At 34.5% G+C, this 21,796-nt stretch overlaps 1 protein-coding gene across 13 annotated transcripts in view; it reads right to left on the minus strand.

The window, feature by feature from the left end:
- The window catches only part of Ppfia2 (protein tyrosine phosphatase, receptor type, f polypeptide (PTPRF), interacting protein (liprin), alpha 2), a 453,918-nt gene that overhangs the window by 25,961 nt on the left and 406,161 nt on the right, over positions 1 to 21,796 (minus strand). For all 13 annotated transcript variants that reach the window (XM_013517986.1, XM_005374377.2, XM_013518004.1 and 10 more), the window contains 2 exons: positions 7,820 to 7,901; positions 5,303 to 5,503 (listed from right to left, as the gene is read on the minus strand). In XM_013517986.1, coding sequence (XP_013373440.1) covers positions 5,303 to 5,503; positions 7,820 to 7,901 — 283 coding nt within the window. The remainder of the gene's footprint in view (positions 1 to 5,302; positions 5,504 to 7,819; positions 7,902 to 21,796) is intronic.

Here is a 21,796-nt window from a genome sequence, read left to right on the forward strand (position 1 = left end):
ATTATTTAAATAAACTTCAGAAATAACTCATGAAAATTAATAACAGGAATATAATTAGTTTTCTTGTGGTTGAAGATACAGGACAAGCAAATGAGCCAGTCCTCAGAATACTGCTAAATCTTCCTTTCTTAAAGTCACATTTTCATTACTTACATCATTCTGAAGTATCATTTATAGTTAAATTACAAAGTAAAGTAACTTAAATTTACTTCCACATTCAAATGACCCAGATTCAAATTTCTGTGCAACTGGACTTTTATTTCTCATTGCAAGAGATGGTCTCATTACAATAAGACCGATTTTTATCTAATTATACTTTGCTTTATTTTCATTAAAGGTAGAGACTTAGAGGGTGAGTAAAGGATGAATATAAAACCAGAGCCAACTGAAGAAATGCTACAAAACAGAGGGGAAGCTGGTGCAGGACAGGAATCAGTAGGAGGTGCTTGTTAGGAGCATAAACTCTGGGCAAAGCACATGCAAATGTGACCTTAGATGAATCACTTAATTTCTCTATATTTGTTTTCCCCATCTGAAAAACAGGAAGTAAATGTTTCTATCTCATAGTGTAGACATGAGGCTGACATGCGTTATGACATTTAACACATTTAGAATGATTGATGACAACACTTTTTTGATACTGGCTACTGCTGTAATTCAGGTAGAAATTTGATTAAGAAACCTCTGCTAAAACAAATCTTTAGTTCAGTAAATACTCTTTATTTCACTGTGGTGATTAATGCCTGCCTTGCGTCTTCCCTCTCTGTACAAACTTGTTGGATTACGTAGTTGCCAGGGATCATTTGTATTTGTTCTCAAACCTACTTATTTCCTCTATGTTTGCTTTTTTCTTGTGATTAGGTAATTTAATCAAATTATAAGAAATAAAAATGAAAGAAATGCTGATCATGTATGAAGACTAAATTGAATTATTTGAAAAGACCTGGCAAAGAAAATCTTAAAACATAGGATTGATCACATACAACGTTCTTAAAGCATGGGGAAAACATTATAAAGTGCCAACCAATTTCAGGATTCAGGTGGTTTTTTGAGTTATACTGAAGTCATTTAAAGAAAACTACACCTGCCCTGGGGTGGGTAGCCTGCATATAGTATAAGGGAGGGAAGGAGGCTTGCTTTCGGTTGCTCCTCCCCTTGTGCTCTTGCTACTTTTGCTGTCTTCTACTGCCTTGAGCTGTTGCTCCTGTGCCATGTGTCATTCTGCCTTGGAGCCAGCTGATTATGCACTGAAACCTCCACAAACTATGAGCTAAGTAAACCTTTCCTTCCTTAATTTTAGGTGTTTGGAATCTTGTCTCAGCAGCAAGAGAAAAGTAACTAAGATATCTTATTACCCAGACCCACTTTTAAAGACGTGTATAAACACGAGGCATCTTGCTAAGAAGCTCAAACTCAGATTTTAATACACAGACAACAGTGATAACAAAAAATGCTTGTTTGATCTAAATTAATAGTATTCTGAGAGATATGATAACATTTCTTTAAAACAAATTGTATTTGTGTGGTCTAAGTACAAATCTTAATATATAGATTTGTGTGTGTGTGCGAGTGTGTGTGTGTGTGTGTGTATGTGGTATTGGGGAATTGAACCCAGGACCTTTGCACTGAGCTACATACCAAGCTTGTCTTCTTTTTTATTCTCATTTTTTGAGACAGGTTCTCATTAAGTCTTTAAGTTCCCCAGACTGGACCCAAACTTATTTACAATTCTCCCACCTCAACCTGCCAGAGTGCTGGCGTTACAGGCATGTATTATCACACCCAGCTGGAATACATAGTTTTACATGCTAACTTTAAGATACATAAATCTTCACTTCATGCAGTAGCTTCTTGACTAGAATTTTTGCTTTGCAAAACTAATCATATTGGAAGCATATTAGGAGTGAGTAAAAGTATCTGTGCAGATGAAGTTAAAAAAAGCAGCAACTTTTGGCATATTAACTTTAAAGCAAGAGATACAACTTATTTCATGTATCTTCCACCAGTATATGGAAGAAGGCATACATTTCTCTGAATCAAGAGAACTTATACATTAATAAAAGATAAATATTCATGCAACTCTAAGAAATTTAATTTAATTTAAGAAATTGAAATTTTCCTAGATAATTCATATAAGAACTGGATCAATAAAAATAGTTTAAAATTTTAACTTTACTAGTAATTTTAAAAACATAAATTTAAGCAATGACAAAATCAATATCGACTGACAGGAAAAGGTAACATTGGAATACAGTACAATTTGACAATTAAAGTTTAGAAGTATTAAGAATATAAATGTTTTATAAATAAATTTTGATATGGTAATAACCAAAGTTTATACAACAATATAAGCATATGGGCATATTTTATACAAAGTTGAAATGTAAAATAAGCAAGATGTCTAATAGAAGAGATTTAAGTGTATAAATTCCAGCATTTCAAAAAAGATATAAAGAAATTTAAAATTATATAATATTTCAATATTTAGTGTAGTGGAGAATAGATTCATACTATTAATTTTCAGAAAAGTACAAAATACTATATTACTGAAATAATACGTCTGTATTTTTCTTCTTTTTGTCTTTTTTTGAGACAGGGTCTCACTGTATAGTTCTGGCTGGCCTTAAGCTCACTTTGTAACCCAGGCTAGTCTTGAACTCTCAATGATCCTCTTATGCTTCAGCCTCCTAAGTGCTGGAATTACAGGCACGTGCCACCACGCCTGGCTGAAATAATATATCTTTTTAAATGTTAAAGAAAATAGACTGGAAAAGTCAATCAAAATATAATATGATAAAGAAAAAAGACTGGAAAAGTCTATCAAATTGCTATGACTTAAAAACACTAATATAACTTTTATAATTATTAATTTTACAATTTATTTTTTTTGTTTTTGTTTTGTTTTGGTTTTTGGTTTTTTTTTCCGGTACCGGGAACCGAACTCACGACCTTGCGCTTGCCAGGCAAGCGCTTTGCCGCTGAGCTAAATCCCCAGCCCCTACTTTTACAATTTAAATTCTTTTATTTGGCTCTGTATTTTTAAAATGGTATGCAGCATTAATGCTGAAAACAAATATAAAGCTTAATTCTAGAAATAAAATATATTCATTCCTTCAATAATTCTTTTTTGAAGCTTTACCCAACTGGAAGTGATTGCTCTTTCTTTGAAACTCGGCAGTATTTGGCTTCTACTTTTCATGGAAGAGCTTAAAGTTTATCACCTCCTACTCAGCCCACTGGTCAACATATGTTCCTTGCAATAGTTTCTCTTCCTGAAGGCAGGGACACACACAGTTTATATTCTTTGTAATGGTGGGAAGAGGGCCTTGTGCCATGAACCCAAAAGAGTTCAAAGAGTAATTCCATTGTGCTTAGCAATGACTTGAGACCTAGGGCTTGTGGAAAGTTGGACCTATGGGACTTGCTTGATCTGACAGGAATCCATCAAAAAGAGAATGTTTAAAGCGTTTGTGTAAGTATACAGAGTGTTAACTCAGGAGAGGGGTGAAATTCAGATTTAAGGGTTTAGTTAAAACTTGTCAAAGGCTTTATGTAAAGGAATCATTAAACAATGGTTACATTGGAGAGGTCATGTGACCATGCAGTGGGAAGAATATTTCAGGCTGAACAACTGAATAAAGGTCAATTACAAAAGCTGATAACTGGCATTTAGTTCTATATTGTTGGGATTAGGATCTAAGGGGATAAAGCCTTCAAGAAAAAAGCCTATAAGTTTTGAAAAAAAGTACAAGTACTATATTACTGAAATAATATATCTGTATTCATTTTTTGTCATTTTTGAGACAGGATGTCACTATGTAGTTCAGGCTGGCCTTGAGCTCACTTTGTAGCCCAGGCTGTTCTCAAACTCACAATGATCCTCCTGCCTCAGCCTCCTAGATAATAAACTAGATAATAAACTTTCATATATTTTTTCCACTTCTACCTGTTCCTTAAAAGCTTGTCTTTAAGATTTTGTAACGTAATTTCTTTAGTTTCAACATCTTTAGTGAAATAACACTTAATTTTTCTAATTCTATTAAGAAATGGACTATGCTACCAAATACAATTTTTTATCTGGAAATTGGGAATTTGAATACTCTTGTTTAGGCAAGATTCAAAAGTTTTGCATTTTTTTCTTTGCATTGGATCTGGGGAGGAGTATGTTGGCATAAACAAGTTGTGGTGTTGCCTTCTGTAATTTTCTGGAAATTATTCAGAGAATTTATCATTCTCAGAGTGGTTTATAATACGTATTTTAAAGACCCATTCAAGTTTTATTACAATTGTGTTCTTTTTTAACTTGACTGATACAGCAGTAAAGAATATTTGTCCTCAATTAAAAATAACCTTATAAGTAGGAAGCATTAATTTATGTATATTTTCCTACATCTTATTTAGGAAAAGCTTACAATGGAATAACAGAAGAAAAGTATGTCTTTTATATTTGACTTTATATTTCTGATGTTAGAAAATACTATTTTGATGGAAGGAAATTAAGTACATTTATTGTAGAAATCAAACAATGTCTTTAAAGTTGTTTAAGACCATATATAAAATATTATACTCAAGTTAGTTTTGTGTCTAAAAATTGCAATAAAATAGTACCAATTTTTATCATTGTCAAATGTATCACATTATCCTATATTTTATTATGTTGTATAAGACAGAAAGTAGTTAAATTGGGAATGGAATAAAGAAAAAATAACATTTCATTTGGGAGTTTTACTTAGTGTTTGAATTTGTCACCATGGAAGCATTTTTCGCAGTACTCTTGTTTCTGATCTTAAGTTAGGGACAAAATTATAAAAGGACTAGGACTTATAAATTAAAAGTGAACAGATTTTGAAGGAAAGCATTATACTTGGTATTTTAAAAAGATCAAGGCTTGTATAATTTCATAATTATGAAAATTGCTTAAAAATAATGTTAAGTGCTGGTGTTGTCATAACATCATAATGTGTATAACTTTTCTCCTGAGAAGATCTTGTTTACATCAAAAAGAAGACAAAGAAAAAAAGTCGTGAAATAAAATCTGCTCTGGATCTTTTAGCTTGGGAAAGAATGTACACTCTAAATGCTTGCTCAAAAGTCTATCAGACTTCAGTCTGATATGAATCACAACTCCTCAATTGAAAACTTATTAAAAGGAGCAACAAGGTTAATGAAGAGTGAGCTAAAAAATATCTTTAGTATAATTCATACTGACATTGAAGTGTGTGCTGTCGCATCTGGCTCTGTGGACTTACACACACTGCTGTTTGCGCAGCACTAGGAAAGGGAGGAGCACACAGGGACTCACAGTTCGAGATGTTGGAGGAGCTGAAGGACTGGTGAGGGAAACCATCTCCTGGATGGCTAGTCGGAGCTTTAAGCGATGCAGAGGATTGCTGATTCCAATTTCTCTCTGGATCTCAGTGTCTGATAGAGCGGACATGATGGCACCGCTTTTCACATTGGCTCGGCAAGCTGCCACGTACCAGGCAGGCATTCCCAGCCAAAGCTGTGGCATAGGGAAAAAATACATACACAGGTGATGATGATAATAGTAATAATAATTAAAATTTTAATGTCATTTATATCCTAGGGACTATTCTAGTACCTTACATATATGAAGTCATTTTATGTTCATAATCCCATAAGGTAAATACTATTATTATTTTCCCCAGAGAAGGTAGATGTGCAGAAACATGAGGCAATGTACTCAAAGCACCAGTTAGGTAGTAGTAGAACTAATAATTACAACTGAGTTAGAATTGGCTTTAATATTGAATTTTAACAACCAATACTTATGTTACTAGGCATAAAAATAATAGCTACAGGTCACCAAATTCCCTTTTTATATAAAAAAAGGAACAGTTGTTCCTACTTTGATAAGGGTACATTTAATAAGTGACTTGCATCTGCCCTATAACTAAGACAGAAAAGAGAGAGAGGATGCACATTTAATGACTGCATAATTTATACACTTTTTCAGCATACAAAGCTGATCTTTCCTTGACAGGTTCATTCGAGTGGACAGAAGATGAACTTATTTCTTAGTTCTTAACCTTAAACTGCTCAAAATAACTAAACATCTACACATGCCTCTACTGTCCTATAATACTTTTCTACCCATCTTCTAAAGTATTTGGATTTCCACGGTGGTTAAAATTACCCAAATGCTTGTCAATACATTGCTACCGGTGTCGCCCACAATTACATATTAAACTGTTTTTGATGTGGATAAACAGTGTGCAAAGCTTCAGCCTCCTTCCTAACAATATTCTGCACAGACTGTGCACCTGAGGCATGCTAACAGAGGTGAAAGTTAGAAGCTCTCATTCATTGGATCACTGGGCTCATTCATTTTGTTTATCCCGTTGTACAATCTGAGTCACATTAGGAATCACATTAAGAGGAGTGTCTGTGCTCAGGTAAGCTTAATTACCAGCAGCTCCACTGCCTGTCATTTCCTAGCACCTTAAAGTTCGTGAATCTGGTTTTCTTTTTAACTGAAGGATTTGTTCATCACTTGCTAAAAGAGCAGCTCTCTATCAGACTGCAGCTCATTTTACAGAACTAAAATCTGAACAAAGAACTACAATTCTTGAGGTGTAATTTATTAAGCATTTTGCCTTGTAACTTATTTTTCTAAATATAATAATTTTAAAAACATGTTTGGAAGAAGCAGTTCTGATTGCTAATATGCTAACATTTTCCTGACAGATATGCAAAAATAAAATGAAAGACACAGGCTTATCTCTGTCAGTCCAAGAAAAAAAACTATAAAGCATGTTTTCAGATCTTCCTTTGTAAGTCTATTTTTTTTAAACCAAACTGACCTTTAATTTTTATTCATTGATTATTTAGCGCTAGGTATAATAAGATAATGAAAATAGGTGACTTTATAACCCCAAACCTTTTAAGTATAATGTGTCATATTGGCTCTACCAGGGAAAAAAAGCTTAGATTTTTTTCCCCTAGCACTGGCATATTCTAGCACCTTCCAGCAACCCACATTAAAGAAGTGAAGGAAAAGATAGTAGACTGACTGAAAAGGTGTAAGCAGGCCCACTGTGGTCAAATATTTATTACCCTGTCAATATCCATTTCTGCTACCCCTTACTCTCTTAAAATATTGCTTTATTTTGCCAGAACATTGTACAGTGGAGTAAATACTGATTTCTTGTTTCAATAACTTGTACTAAATTTAATTTATTAATTAGTTAAATGAATTAGCATAAATTAAACTGCATGTTTGCATAGAAAAAGGAGTATATCTTCTACTTTGTCTTAATTATCTAAACCTAATTGGTCTGTAGACTTTTGAGAATTACGTTCAGGAGTTCAATTCTAAGGAAAGAAATAGCTCTGTATATGCCTGGGTGGCCTTGTTAGATTACAGAAGCATTAGATATGAGGGAAATTTTCTCTGAAACCTGCTGATAAAGACTAGTGGAAGAGAACAGAAGTTTTCTTGCAAAAACCAAAAGGTGGATCAAGAATTATTTCTTCTCCTTCTCTGGACACACTGAGTGGAGTTCAGGAACATTCATTTTCATCCCATTGCATGCTTTGTTCTACCACAATAGCGTGTGCTTGCGCACACACACACACACACACACACACACACACACACACACACACACACACACAGCCCAAGTAAAATCACAGTGCTTACATATCCTTAGATAAAGCAAGTATTTTCTTTTGTGCAATTCTAGGCTCCCTGGAAATTGTGATTTCAGAAAATTACCTTCACCTGTCTCTAAAAACCTATAAACTCAGTAGTGATTGATTTGAGAGACTTCTGCTTGGATCTTTTTTTTTTTTTTACCTCTAGCCAAGCAACCACAGTGGGTCCATCCCACTGGGCAAAAGGCAATCCTTTCCTCCGAGCTTCTTCGAGAAGTTCATGCCTGAAGTGTACAGCAAAGATTATTTGTCAGGTCATATGGCAAATATGTCTGCAGTTATTATTTATGACAATATCTTAAAACAACCAATAGTCTTTCCTAACATTTAATATGATAATACAGAAAAACAAAATTCCCTCTTCTTTTCAGTATTACACACACATAACCTATTGAGTTCGTTAAAAATGAAACAATAGTATATAAAAAAATTCCTCAACACTTATTGTGCCAATGGACTAAGAAGCTGAATTACATTATCAGCAAATATCCCTTTGGCTCACATGTTCACATTTAACCCTACATTTTGAGGCCCAAATATAGTGTATTCTAGATATGCATACTCTTTCCATAACTATCTCGATAGAAAAGCTGCTTAGATTGAAAGGAAATAAATCTTATGTTAGCTCTATTCATGACATGCTTGATTTTAGTTTGAACAGGGCCCCAGAATCTATTTTAGAAGTTAGTTCTTTCTTTGGATTATAAAACTACATCTCAATAGTTTTCAAAGATTTGAACAATGCTATTTTTTTTTTTTTTTGTCTTTTTGAGACAGGGTCTTGCTTATGCACTTCAGGCTGGCCTTGAGCTCACTTTGTAGCCCAGGCTGGTCTTGAACTCACAATGATCCTCCTGCCGCAGCCTCCCAAGTGCTGAGATTATAGGTGTGCACCACACCCGGCTTTGAACAATGCTATTACTAAACAGGATCTTTGGGTTTTACAGCAATATCTGCCCCAACAATTAAGAAATATACATTTCAAGCACATCATGCATCATTTATAAAAGGAATATATAATAGACCACAAGAGAATTATCAATAAAGGATAAAAAATGCAAAGAAAAAGACAACCAGGAATATCAAGACTTGTGGCAAGGAAGAACGCACCTCCCTAGGTCAAAGGTTAAATACACTAAAACAAAAACAAGCCGCAGCTGTGGCTCCAAACTGGAACCCCCTAAGTGACTGCTCTGTGCAGAAATCGTCTGCCATGCTTTTGTCTTTCCACCCACCCTGACAGCTTCACCCATATAGATAGCTAAAAGCTTTCTCCCACTGCAGGGGAACTCCACTGTGAATTGATGTCCACCACTAGAAAGCAACGTAAAGCATAGAATTCAAAGGTACACGTATTTTTAATCACCACTGGATGTCATACTCATACCAAATGATGAAAAGATAGTGTTTCACTTTGAATATGCATCTTTTATGCTTAGAATATACAATTAACATCATATAGGAACCTCAAATAAAATATTGTATTTCTTCCTGCTATTAGATAATTAGTTATTCATTATAGTAGACTATATTTGTACACCAAAATTTATAATCCTAAATGCTTTTCAAAACAAGGTTTTCCTGTTTGCAATAGGTATTACCAATGAAAAAGGCGTGAATAACATAGCAAGAAGCAGTAAAAAATTAAAGTTATAGTGGCTGAAGCAAAACATAAGTTACTATTTTAGTTTAATAGATAGCACTGGTAAACTCTATTCAGCACCTGAGAGAGGGGACAGCGACAGTGGTGCCCTGAATCTGAAGTGAAAACTACAGGTGTTTCCTCACCTTGTTCGCCCTACCGTCATCCATTTCCTCGGGAGTCCCAGTGACACCCTTCACTGAAAATCACTTCTCAATAACGTAGTCTCACTGTGACACATATATTTATGGAAAGACAGATCAAAACAAGCAGCTACCAAGGACTTAATGAGCACCTGCTGTGAGTGGAGACTTGTGTTTGGTGTCAAAAACAGACATAGAAACAAATTTCTAGGAGATTCCTTGTTACAAAGACAAAACAAATATATAAAAGTGCCAAAAATTATACTGTACACAAATCACTGCTTAAAATTAGGAATGATTATTCCTACTATGAGGACTGAGGATATTATTACAGTGGTTAATAAGAATGCAAACAATTGATGATGCTTTGCAGCAAGTGACTTAGTTTCGAAGGACAAATAGAAAAGACACAGGCTTGGCACTGGAAGCAGGAGAAGCAGTAATAGTGGAGGCACAGAAAAAGAATGAAACATGAATTGTGTGCAAGAAAATTAATAGTGATCCTTCATAGACCCTGAGGTTGCAATGTTATATTAACAGGGAAAGTAAGGTGTTTTTATATGCATGGAAAGAAGCACACATTTACAATTTGTGATGCATGTGCTAAAAAAAGCAGATACATATGCACTGACATCCTGAGAAGCACAGAAGATATTCATAAGTGAATTCTCTGAATTGTACAAAAGCCATTTTTAAGGTTAGAATACTTTAATTTGGAACTTCTGACCAGAGTCCCAGTAAAACTTGTACCAGAAAAACCAAAGAGATCCTGTTGAAAATGTGTGATAATGTAAATTCTCTCCCTCTAACTCTCAGATCATTCCCTGTCTCACTGATAATACAGGCCAGAGGAGTAATTAGGATCCACTCTATCCTCTCCCTTTCCCTGACTCATCTCCACCTCATTCAGAAGCACAGGCTTCCTTGTCATTCTCTGGAGTAGTCCAGGTCTCTTTTTTGTCCCAGGATCTTTGCATTTGTTGTTTCTTCTCTCTGGAAAATCTCCAACGGCCCACCCCCTCACCTACTTTAAATCTTTACTCAAAATTTCCCTCCTGTTTGATTGTGTCCTTCCTGCAACCCTGTCAAGCACTTCTTATGTCTCTACTTTGCTTTTCTTTATGTAAACATGATGTTATTGAGCTGATATCCTGCCAATGGGAATGAACAATGCTTCATAATTAATTATTCAGCTGATATCCTGCCAATGGGAATGAACAGTGTTTCATATGTTCTCTTCAGAGATGATTTGAAGCCTAGAACAAAGTCAGGCACATAGGAGGTGCTCAGAAAATATTTGTGAATGTTGAGCAATGTGTCAGCCAGTTCACATTCAGGTGCTTCTTGTTTCAGCCAGTTGAGTTTCATAATACTTTATTTTTGTTTATATGAACTTTCCATAGCCCAAACACTATTTGTTCCTTTATCTTACAATCAAGTTCAAATTTTTATATTTCAAGCAACAAAAGTCTTTCGTGTACCCAATCTCCCTTTGATACTTTTTTACCTCTCAGAATAGCACTGATTATAGCTGATTGCAAAAAGTCTGGTCTGATTTGGGATCACTGATGGAAATCTTTTTAAGAGACAACTCAGTGTGTTTAAATATTTCTATTTTTTTTTACAAAAATGAATATTAATCAAGTGAGTGGAAATGAGTGAGCAAAATTTCTTTAATTCACAACTCTCATAATGTAACATCCTCAGTAACAGAACTCAAAGTAATCTCATAACATAATATCCTCAGTAACAGAACTCAAAGTACGCAGAGAAGGCACCCCATGCGCAATGGATTCTGCTCTTTGCATCCCCACATTTAGGGCTGAATTTCAAGCAAAGCTTTTACATGACACAAATGAGACCTTGGGAAGACAGCTGTGTTTTACACCAGAACTGAGGGCTGAACAAGACTAAGTCTACCTCTGTATCTCCTTAGCACAAGGGAAATACCAATTATGTAAAGAAGAGATTGGGGCATGCTACCCTTCAAAAGAAGGAATTTTAGGAAAATAAAATTTTGGCAATGTCATAATAGTCATAAATCACTGGATTTAATGTCTGATGATCTGCTAACAGATTGTTAAAGTTTGAATTAATTTTATGGAGCATGGTTATTTTCATCAGAAATTTTGAGCCACTGTCAGAAAAATGTGACTAAACGCTCCTGAAATTACTAAATGGAAAACTGATTTGAAACACATAACTTTAGATGCACTAGTGTTAGCTGTTTGACCAGTCCATATTTTGAATGGCATTTGGTCTGGGATGCATTTGTTTTCAGTTGGCATTTAACTTTTTAAAGTTGAAGATACAGTTCTTCCAAAATGAAGCATAATCACTTCCTCCAGAAGAAAGTCGATTCTGAAAACCATAATTTTTCTATTCAGGGCTGAAGAAAAATACTTTTTTTATTAAAAGATCATCTAAAGAATATTAGACCAACCACCTTTTCCAAAAAAGGCCACTTGTGCATCACTGTTGTCATGCACATCAATCATAATGTTAAGATTCAGACTACATTTTCAAAGACATCAGTAGCGCTTACTTTGAGAGGAAGTGGCAGGCACAGAGTGGTCATTACTGGTGTGGACACTCAAAAAAGAAATAGACTAATTGTCAGGGGAGGTCATTTCTAATACAAAATACTCCTGAATCATTACATATTTTCGTCAAACATATTTGTATCTTCAATAAAGAATGGTTAAAAAAAAAAAGAATGGTAATATCCTGCAGAAGCCTCAGATTCCCTTTCACAGATGCCTATGAGTTACTATGAAATAGTGACATGTTATGAAGACAAACACACAGGGAACACTCCGGTGTGTGGGAGATTTGCATTGCCCATTCATACATATACAGAAAAAAGCCTGTGCTTATTATGCCTACTCTGAGGCCAGGAACAAAGGGTAGAAACCATAGAAATTACTAGGCTCAAGGATTTCCTGTTGAAGGATCAAGATTAGCTATTAAATGTCAATGGAAACTAGAGCACTTGCCTTTCTTACGCTGCCTAACCCCTAATTCACATTAAGCAGGTAAAAATTTGCTTCAGCGACTAAGTCCAAATGGAAATGCCTGCTTTTGTTGCATTTTTTTCTTTAGGTTTTATATCTTCAACTTTTGTAGCTGTGACCTTAGCAACTTAATTGGAGGAGAGTGAGGAGAGTTCTAGCCTCCTTTCTTATATTATAGGCTGTGTTTTAACTGTACTTAAACACTAGCAAAGTCTGATAAAGTTAGCATCTTTCCTTCTTTCTGTCCTTTTCTCTGTCTCTGTCTCTCTGTCTCCCTGTCTCTCTCTTTCCCTTCTGCCTCTCTTGGCACTGGAAATCAAACCCAAGGCCTTGCATATGCTAAAAAGTTGCTCTGACACTGAACTCTGTCTCTATCACCAATGTGTTCCTTTCTTAGGTCATTATGTCACAGCCCCTGAGGCAATATGCATTATTTTCTTTTACAGTTCTCACAGTACTATACAATCATTCCAACTGGGTCTTTAATATTCTGTTGAATTTGGTGGTTTATAAGCCATTCTCCTTTCCTCTATGAGAAGCAGGACCTTTATGTGCCTTGAGACTAGCGAAGTCTGTCAAATGTTTTGTTCTTATAGAGCTACTCTGTGCCACTTTTTGTTTTCAGCACACAGAATAAAGCCAACTGAATTTCTAACCTCAAAGATCATGCTGCTGAGGAAGAACAATTTGTGTAAAATATACAAACAATTAAACAAAAGAATCTGAGGCATGGACATGCAATCTGTGGAAGGTAGAACATAGGAAAGCAATAACATAGGAGGTGACAGGCGGTGGTACAGATACCTTGACTAATAGTATCCTGGGAAGGTCTTGTTGAAGAGACAATATTTGAGTAATATGTGTGTGTTGCAAAGGGGTTGACAATAACAGTCTTGTGTAAAACACATTTCAAGGAAAAGATACAAGCACGTATTTCTAGTGATACGAGCAAATTTGTGTGCTTGGGCAACAGATAGAAGGCCAGAATGACTTTTTGATCATTCCTGACCTTTCCCTAAATTCCATTTTCAATTTTACCTGTTGGATTTCTTCTTGCTACCCAAATTGGATACTCTCACACATTCCATTCTGTTGCCTTCATCTTTTTGGAATGGCATTTCCTCAATTTTTGTCATCCAAACTCACCCTACAGATTCTTATTATGTGTAGACAACATTAGGCAGATTATTGTATGTGTTCAGGGCCTGTCTTCCCTACACTCTGTTCTCTGGAAGTGACAAGCCATGTGTAGTGGCTTTCACACCTGCCATTGTATGTAGTGATTCAGTTACTTTATCTAAAAATTTTGAATAAATGAAAGGCAAAATCAACTACAATGTACAAATTAATTGCACACACTCTTAAAATATTTAAATGGCAAAATTTACTTTCACTTAAAGTGTTCTTTCTCTCTAGACATTCTGGAGAGTGTGTAGTGTACAGCTGGCTGAACACTGTCTCCTGAAAGCAAGCCTTGTCTTTTCTGCATTTACCTGTCTTTCTTTTCCTAGAATCATCCATTTTTTGGAGAAAAATTATTTGTCTGATTCCTTCATTCATTACATTGGTTACCCCAAAATGAAAGAATTGACACTATCATATTTTAAGAGTGTGCTAAATCATTTACTGGACAATCCTTCACAGAAGTAGCTATTGGTCTGCCAATGGTAAAACTTGAATTTGTTAGTGTATTTACAAGAATGCAAAGGTCATTAATTACTCATACACCATCGGGTCAGTAATGTCACCTCGCAGTGTTCCTTCCAATGTGGGTAGTTCTTTGCTGTCAGTGAGAAGAGACTTTATTCTCAGACCACTTAGTCAGATGCTATTTTTGGCTTGCCAATTTGTGCTATGATTCTGTAAGTACCACACAGTGCCATTCCTCTGTCACTAAAGATGGCCATTTCAGTCACCGTCCATTCAATGCCTGTCAATCTCCCCTTCATAATTTCTACCGCATCTTCTATTTTTACTGCCACTACATTTTTTACCAGTCATTAATCTGTCTCTCTCACATAGCTTCTTATACTGCCCTGAAAATTGTTTGCCTGGACATAGATTTTATATCAGAGTGAGTAAGAGATTGCACCTCAAGCCAATGGTTCATTCCTGTGCTCCTTCTTACTTGTATATCTGCAGACGAGTCATTTTTACCTCACTGTGCCTCAGTTTGCTTGTGGTAAAATGAAACAAATGAAGGTACCTTTTTCAAAGTGTGGAAGGTTTCATGAGAAATTATGTGTAATATGATGTCTATGGTGACTTGTGCAAAGAAACAGTCAATTTATATGAACTTTCGCTAGTCATAGTGCTGTCCTCTTAGTGACACTTTAATTATTTCTCAAAATACTTAAGTATAATTTCCAACCACTGTTAGAAAGACTTTCTTGGTTTAGTCTTGGTTTATTATTTCTAATCATCTTCTGTTACTTCTAACCATACTTGAAAACTACTTTCACAAATAGTTTGCACATTACTACTTTCAGTTTGCAGGTACAGTTTCCAGGGATTGCAAATTGTTTCCTTTTTTACCTTTTAAAATATTACTATTCACCTAAGTTCTGGGTTCCTTTTCATATGAAATATTTTGTGATCATCTTAGTCCATAATTTTTCTACCTTAAAATATGGAAACATATCATTGGCACGACTCACAGATATCATTGGTTAGAAACATATTCATTGGACTGTTTAATATATAAAGCCTTTACCTTCTCACCATCATAATTTTAATCCTCAACCCTCTATAAGGAAACAAAGGAACTGTAACTTTTCTTTTGACTCCCTCGTAGTAGGATGGCTGGTCTAGTTTTTATAATTGAGACAGAAAAGTTTTTCAATTAGTTTTTCAAGTTTGTATTGACTTTCACAGAGTTGATCAACAACTACACATTATTTAGTAAGAGTTATAATAAGCTTATTCTTTGGCTGTAATTTGAGGTGATCATACATTATTTAATCTCATGAATGGGTGAATTTTAGTCAAATAAATATTTTACAATTAATAATGTACCATATAGAAATCCATGACATAGTAAGCAGCACTTCATATAGACCTCACTAACATATAGTAGGCTACTTAGATTTGAAATAAATTGATTATATTAAATTGCAAATTCATTCATATTTGAAATGCTTTTTCTTTCAAACTGCTGTAAAATATAGGGTATAATCTAAGGAAAGAACACTTCATTTAAATTTGTTGTTGTTTGTTTTAGTCAAATGGATTTTCTGTAACCCAAACCATAATGTCATTTTTTGGTTGAAAAATTTAGAACTTATTGATTTGCTGTAGCATATGAAAATATGTAGTTTTTTATAAAACCAAGAGAAAGAAGAATAAAATATAAATTATATGATTTGACAATTTTCATCTATAGCTTACCATTTTATCAGAGAACAAATCTTTCTTGCACAAACCCTAAAGGAAATGTCTGTAAATGTCACACTATTATTAATTGTAAGATATTTCTTATCTGACTAAAATTCACCCATTCACCAGATTAAATAACATACATTCACCTCAAATTACAGCCAAAGAATAAGCTTATTGTAACTATTACTTAATAATCTGTAGTTGTTGATCAACTGGGTGAAAATCAATGCAAACTTGAAAAACTAATTGAAATTCTGAACAAAGTATGCTGCTATCTAATTTTTCTAACAGCCATAAGCTAAAAAAATGCACCTTAGTTAACATAAATATTCTAAATAGAAATGTGTCACAAATCCCAGTTAGTTTCTGGAGAACACTGATTACCTAAATATACATACTCAGCTCCATAAAACTGAGACTTTCAAATTCAACACTGACAAGGATGACTCGATTTTGGAAGCAAATTACGCTATAATCTTATATTTGTCCAAGTGTGGATGTGTCCTATTGCTGCATATTATCACATTCAGTAAAAATGTACCATATAGAAATCCACAACACAGTGAAGCAGGGCTTCATATAGACCTCACTAACATATACTAGGCTACTTAGATTTGAAACAAATTGATTACATTAAACTTCAAATTCATTCATATTTGAAATGCTTTTTCCTTCAAACTGCTCTAAAACATAGGGTATAATCTAAGGAAAGAACATTTCATTTACTTTTCAATTTGCATTGAGATTTACATAATTTCCTTCCTCAATTTATTTTCAATTTAATCATTTTCAAAACAGTAAAAAGGTGCAAACACATACACACAAATGTGATTAAGGAATGCAACTGCAAACACTGTTGTTGAAAACTAGTGGGATTTGAATGACTTTCCATTAAACAATTTCCTTTCAGTCTGTACTCCCTACCCCCTGCTGGACAATCACTGAGGATTTATCGGGGAACGTGGGTAATTTGCCAGGTTATGTGGATGCCATTTGAAATAGATTGCTTTAGTGCCTCTTCAAATTTTGTGCTCTTTTACTTAGCTTGGGAGCTTGTTGTATTTACACTTCTTGTGGTAAGCAGAAAATTGATAATAACGTCAGTGAGTACAAAGAACCGCCAGTCATACACCAATATCTAGCAATTAAGTGGAAAAGGTGGGTTTCATCTCTGTGTTCTCTTCCTCAGTCAGTGATTTCTTCCCCTCAAATCCTCAGTGTCACCTCCACTAAGTTTGTAGCACTTCCCACAGTTCCCTGGAACATCACACCCTTCTGAATACTCTTTGGTGGTTGTTTAGAGAAACAATGCTGGGTTTAAAGCATTCAAATTAGAACAGCCAGTGCAAGGCAACCAGCAACTCAACTCAGAATGAATGAAATTATGTCAGTGTTTTACAGGGCGCTAATCACAATGAAGTATTCTCTTTCATTTTTCAACATTTTATTCCAGAATGAGTGGGGAAGTAAATTTCTAGTTCTTAATTTATCTTCCTTATAGAATTTAGAAGTCATTAAAAATAGAAGAGCAAATTTTTGTAAAATGATTAAAAAACAGTTTTTTAAATTCCAATATTCAGAATATACATTATTTTTTAAAAGTAAGACTTTATAGTGTTCATTTGGCAAAAATGGTTGGCTAGAATTCCAACTACAGACAGCTTTGTGGTTTTAAAGATAACTTACTAGGGGCTGGGGATTTAGCTCAGTGGCACAGCGCCTGCCTGGCAAATGCGAGGTGGAGAGTTCAAATTCCGGTATCAGAAAAAAAAAAAAAAACCATAAAAAAATAAAAATAATTTACTAGTGCTTTCCTTAATATAAAAAATTAACCTAGCAGAAATGAATATTGTGGTTAAATAATCTTAGCAATAGCAACTAGAATTTAAAATAAGTGGTAAAATTAAAAAAATACTCCTTAAAAACTAACAGTATAAGTATATAACTTTGTATTAACATTGAAAGTATTCATACAGCCAACCAGTAATACTCTCTACAGCTTCCAGATAATTGCATCTTTAGAGCCACTGTATTTATGAAGAAAATTTGCTTTACATTTAAAAACAACACACCAAATGTAAATCGACTTAGTGAGCTTCCTGTGTTATCAACGCAAAAGCTGATAATATTACAGCCATCTTACAAACATTATGTACATCTTGTTTTACTAACCCAGTTTGTCTTAGTGCTAGATAATATATTTTTATCTCCAAGAGCATGATTTTAAATTTGAAGCTGTTATCTGAGTAGCATAAATTTTTTATTCTTTAAAAATTTACCAGGAAAATGAGAAATAGTGGAAAGAACATACATTCAGCCAAGATCAAGCCTTACGTTGGCTTACTGGATTTAAACCTTTCCGTGGAACGACTCAACACTTGACCTTTTTCAATTAAGTGTCGTCCTAGCAGTTAGCAAATAAGAATATTTCTTGAATGTAATGCAGGTGAGAAGCACAAGCCCCAAAGAAAGCATAAGAAGACCGAGACATACAGCACAATCAATAGTAATCAGTACTACTCTGTGCTGAAATTATTTCTTGAGTCTTAACTACTACTATATTTATTCTGAATAATGACCTAAGAATTAGGGGAAATGAAGTCCAGAATGTCCTTTGATGGATGTCTCACAGAACCAAAGAAACAGAAGTGCCTGAAAGGCCAATGTGATAAATTTGAATGTGAACATTTCTCTGAACCAATGATTCCTTCTACTGTGTGAGAATTAACAGACATCACTATTTCATTTTAGGTCTGAGGCAGTGCAGCTTATGTTACAACTGAAACCAGAAATACTAAAGATAAACAGAAAAGAGGATAGTGCTGAAATTAAACACGTTCAGCAGCCATGGAGAGCCAACTTACCCAGATGTGCTTTTCATGAGATGGAGGAGGACGGATGGGAAAGAAAAGCACACAAATGTTAATGGATACATTTCAGTCCAATGAAAGTCATGGAATAAAGAAGAGCATCATTTCAGAGAGAAAGCTCAAATATGAGAACAACACAGTGCCTCTTTTTTTGATTTTTACTTGATCAGAACACATCGTGTCCAAAAGCTCAGTCAGGTTGAGGCAGTTTTAAAAGGTGATCAGTAAGTCTCTCTTGAGTATGATCCACTCTGAAACATGCGTGACCACATTCTCCCAGCCTCTAGTCCATCGTGAGAGGAAATCTAGGAGCCTCAGTAAAGAACATTCTTTACCTCAGGCTGCATATTACTTTGTAAACAGAAATAATAACTTACTGAATGACACTTGTTTTTCTGATAACCTTATAAACTTACTCTAAAGTTCAGCAGACTTCTAGATAGGCAGTAACCTGAAGTGGAGAAAGCATGAATTTAAGGATCAAAACACCCAGGTTCTAATTTTCATACAAGGTGTCATCAAAAGTGCTAAATTTAAATTTTCTTTATTTCATCACTTCTGCTATTTGAGCTGGAAAAATAAATAATGTAAGTTCTTGCTAACTGTGCTGTTGCCAATAGAAACACTCATTTGTTTGAACTGGTGTTTATAAACATTGCTGTGAGAAAAAGATGAGCTAGATTGATTCACAGTCTTTTAAGAAATTATCACAAAAGCAACACTGATTCAAATATAGCTTTTAAAGTACCATCTTACTCCCTGGATGAAGTAGAGGCATTCAGAAAATATGGAAGTCAAATAATTGAACAAAAAGCCATGGAAATATTGCTTAAAATTTTCTATAGAAACATAATAGACTAATTCATAGAAAAGTAAAACTGTTACTACAACTACACATAAAATATATTCACTATAACAAAATATGAATCAGAAATTCCTATTTCAAAAATGTGGCAAGTTAGAGCATTCCCTTTTTTGTTATACAACTGTTATAAAGAAAAGTTTTACATGCAATGGAACACCCTGCACCTGCCTCCTCTAAATGCATTCATTCAGAGAAACCGTGTATTTTTTATTAAATGTGCACTTTGAAAAAAAGTCTGTATTTGGCCCAAGCTCCACCACAGCTGTGGCAAGCTCTTTAAATTTTCACATAAACAAAGTCATAAACACTCATACAAATTGTCATTACAATGCCCTGAGAAGCTGAAGTCATATTTTTCACATGATGCATGGGAGAGAAATAAAATTAAGACCAGATAAAGATATTTCTTAGGTGCTTAAAATATTTATTTTTGTCAACATACCTGCAAAATCTATGATGAATTTTGAACAGAAAAGGTAAGTTAAGAGCTTCTCAGTAAAAATGCTAAATGTGTTTAGGAACTGTTACTACTGTGAGCAGAAGAATCTCCCTGACCTGGCCAGCTCTCTGGAAATCATTTTCTCATAAGCAATTTGATTACATTTTCACAAGGTAAAATATCAGTATTTAGTATTTTTAAATAGAAAACTTATGCCAAAGGAAACACTTCAAAATATAAAATATAAGAGAAATTATGAAAATAGGAAACACAAATTTAAATGTACTGCTCAAAGGCCTATTATTTTGAATTCATCAATTTGTGTAAGTTGTGTGATTTCTCATAGTTCATATGAAGTTTCTTCTCTTCTATAACCAATGAGTTTAGCACTAATCCTGAGCAATTATTTCACTTTTTTGTTATTTGTTTGTTTGAAACGAGTGTTTGATATGTACCCCAGGCTGGCCTCAAACTCCTGGGGATCCTTAGGCCTCAGCCTCCTGGGTGCCGGGATTACAAGTATGTGCTAACATACCTGGTGACCTCATTTAAAAATATTAAGCATTTCAACTCAGAACTTCAAAAAATTGTGTTCTGCAAAGGACAAATTTCTGAAGTAGTAAATGACTCAGATTTTATGGTAATACAAACATCATATAGGAGGTCATACATGTATTTTTCAGATAATTTTCCCCAAAGTTTAAGTTTTCTTCTTAAAAGTCAACACATTATTTCCTACAGACATTTCTTTACATTAAGGTATAAGCTCATGCTTTTTCTTTCTCCATTTAAAAGTGTCAAGACTTAAACAGTAAGAGATTTTCTCCAGAGTAAGTGATCTTCAGTTAAAGGCAAGTGTAAATAAAGGCAAATAAGATTTAATTGACACAGACAAGAACAGCTTGTGTTACCATCTAATGAATCAGACCAAAACCAATTATTGACAGGTTTTCCTTGGGAACATCAGTGTACATCTGGAAACAACAAGAAGCAATTGCCCACTGATACACGTCTTGTTTTCTACAAAGGTGGTTTAAACTTTTAAACTGGCTCATTTTAATCTGCTAAATCTTCTACCAAATGAATAAATCTTTTCTTGTTTATAAAGAAGTCTACTTTTGCTTCCAACTTCCGATAAGAAAAACCATTCACTAAATGAGGTCGTGGAATCTAATTGTCTTTTGCTTCTTAGTGTTCAAGTTAGTGACTCAAATATTTTTCAAACAAACTTTAACACCAAATGGAGATGTAGGTGAGTGATAACTAGAATAACAGTATGGAATAAAGAAAGATTTTCTTTTAATAGATTAAAATTATGAGTCCTAAAATGTTTTATCTTGGAAAAGACTCAGGTGACAGAATATTTTGAATTTAGAAAGAGCAAGGAAGAAAGCAGCATAAAATAATCTGGAAATGGAAAGAGAGAATTTTGAGAAAGAAGAGAGTTGCTCAGTTTTCTGATGGCCTCCCTGTTTCTCTTTGTCTTCCTCTTCCTTCCTCTTTATCTTTCTCTTCTTTCTTTTTCTTTCTCTCTATGTCTATCTCTCTGTGTCTCTGTCTGTGTCTCTCTCTGTCTCTGTTTCTCTCTCATTCTCTGTCTGTCTCTCTCCTAAGCTTGTCAACAGAAAAAAGCACATTTGAAGGCAGAGGACTCTCACAAGATTTGTAGACAGTAAAAAATAAAAAAAAAAAAACACTAGTGAAAGAAAAGTACTAGTGTTACTGGGCAATGTGGAAAATCAAATGAACTTGGTCCAAATTTTCCTGC

This window comes from Chinchilla lanigera, unplaced genomic scaffold, assembly GCF_000276665.1.
Source record: "Chinchilla lanigera isolate Chin_1 unplaced genomic scaffold, ChiLan1.0 scaffold00004, whole genome shotgun sequence".
In the NCBI taxonomy this organism is placed as follows: Eukaryota; Metazoa; Chordata; class Mammalia; order Rodentia; family Chinchillidae; genus Chinchilla; species Chinchilla lanigera.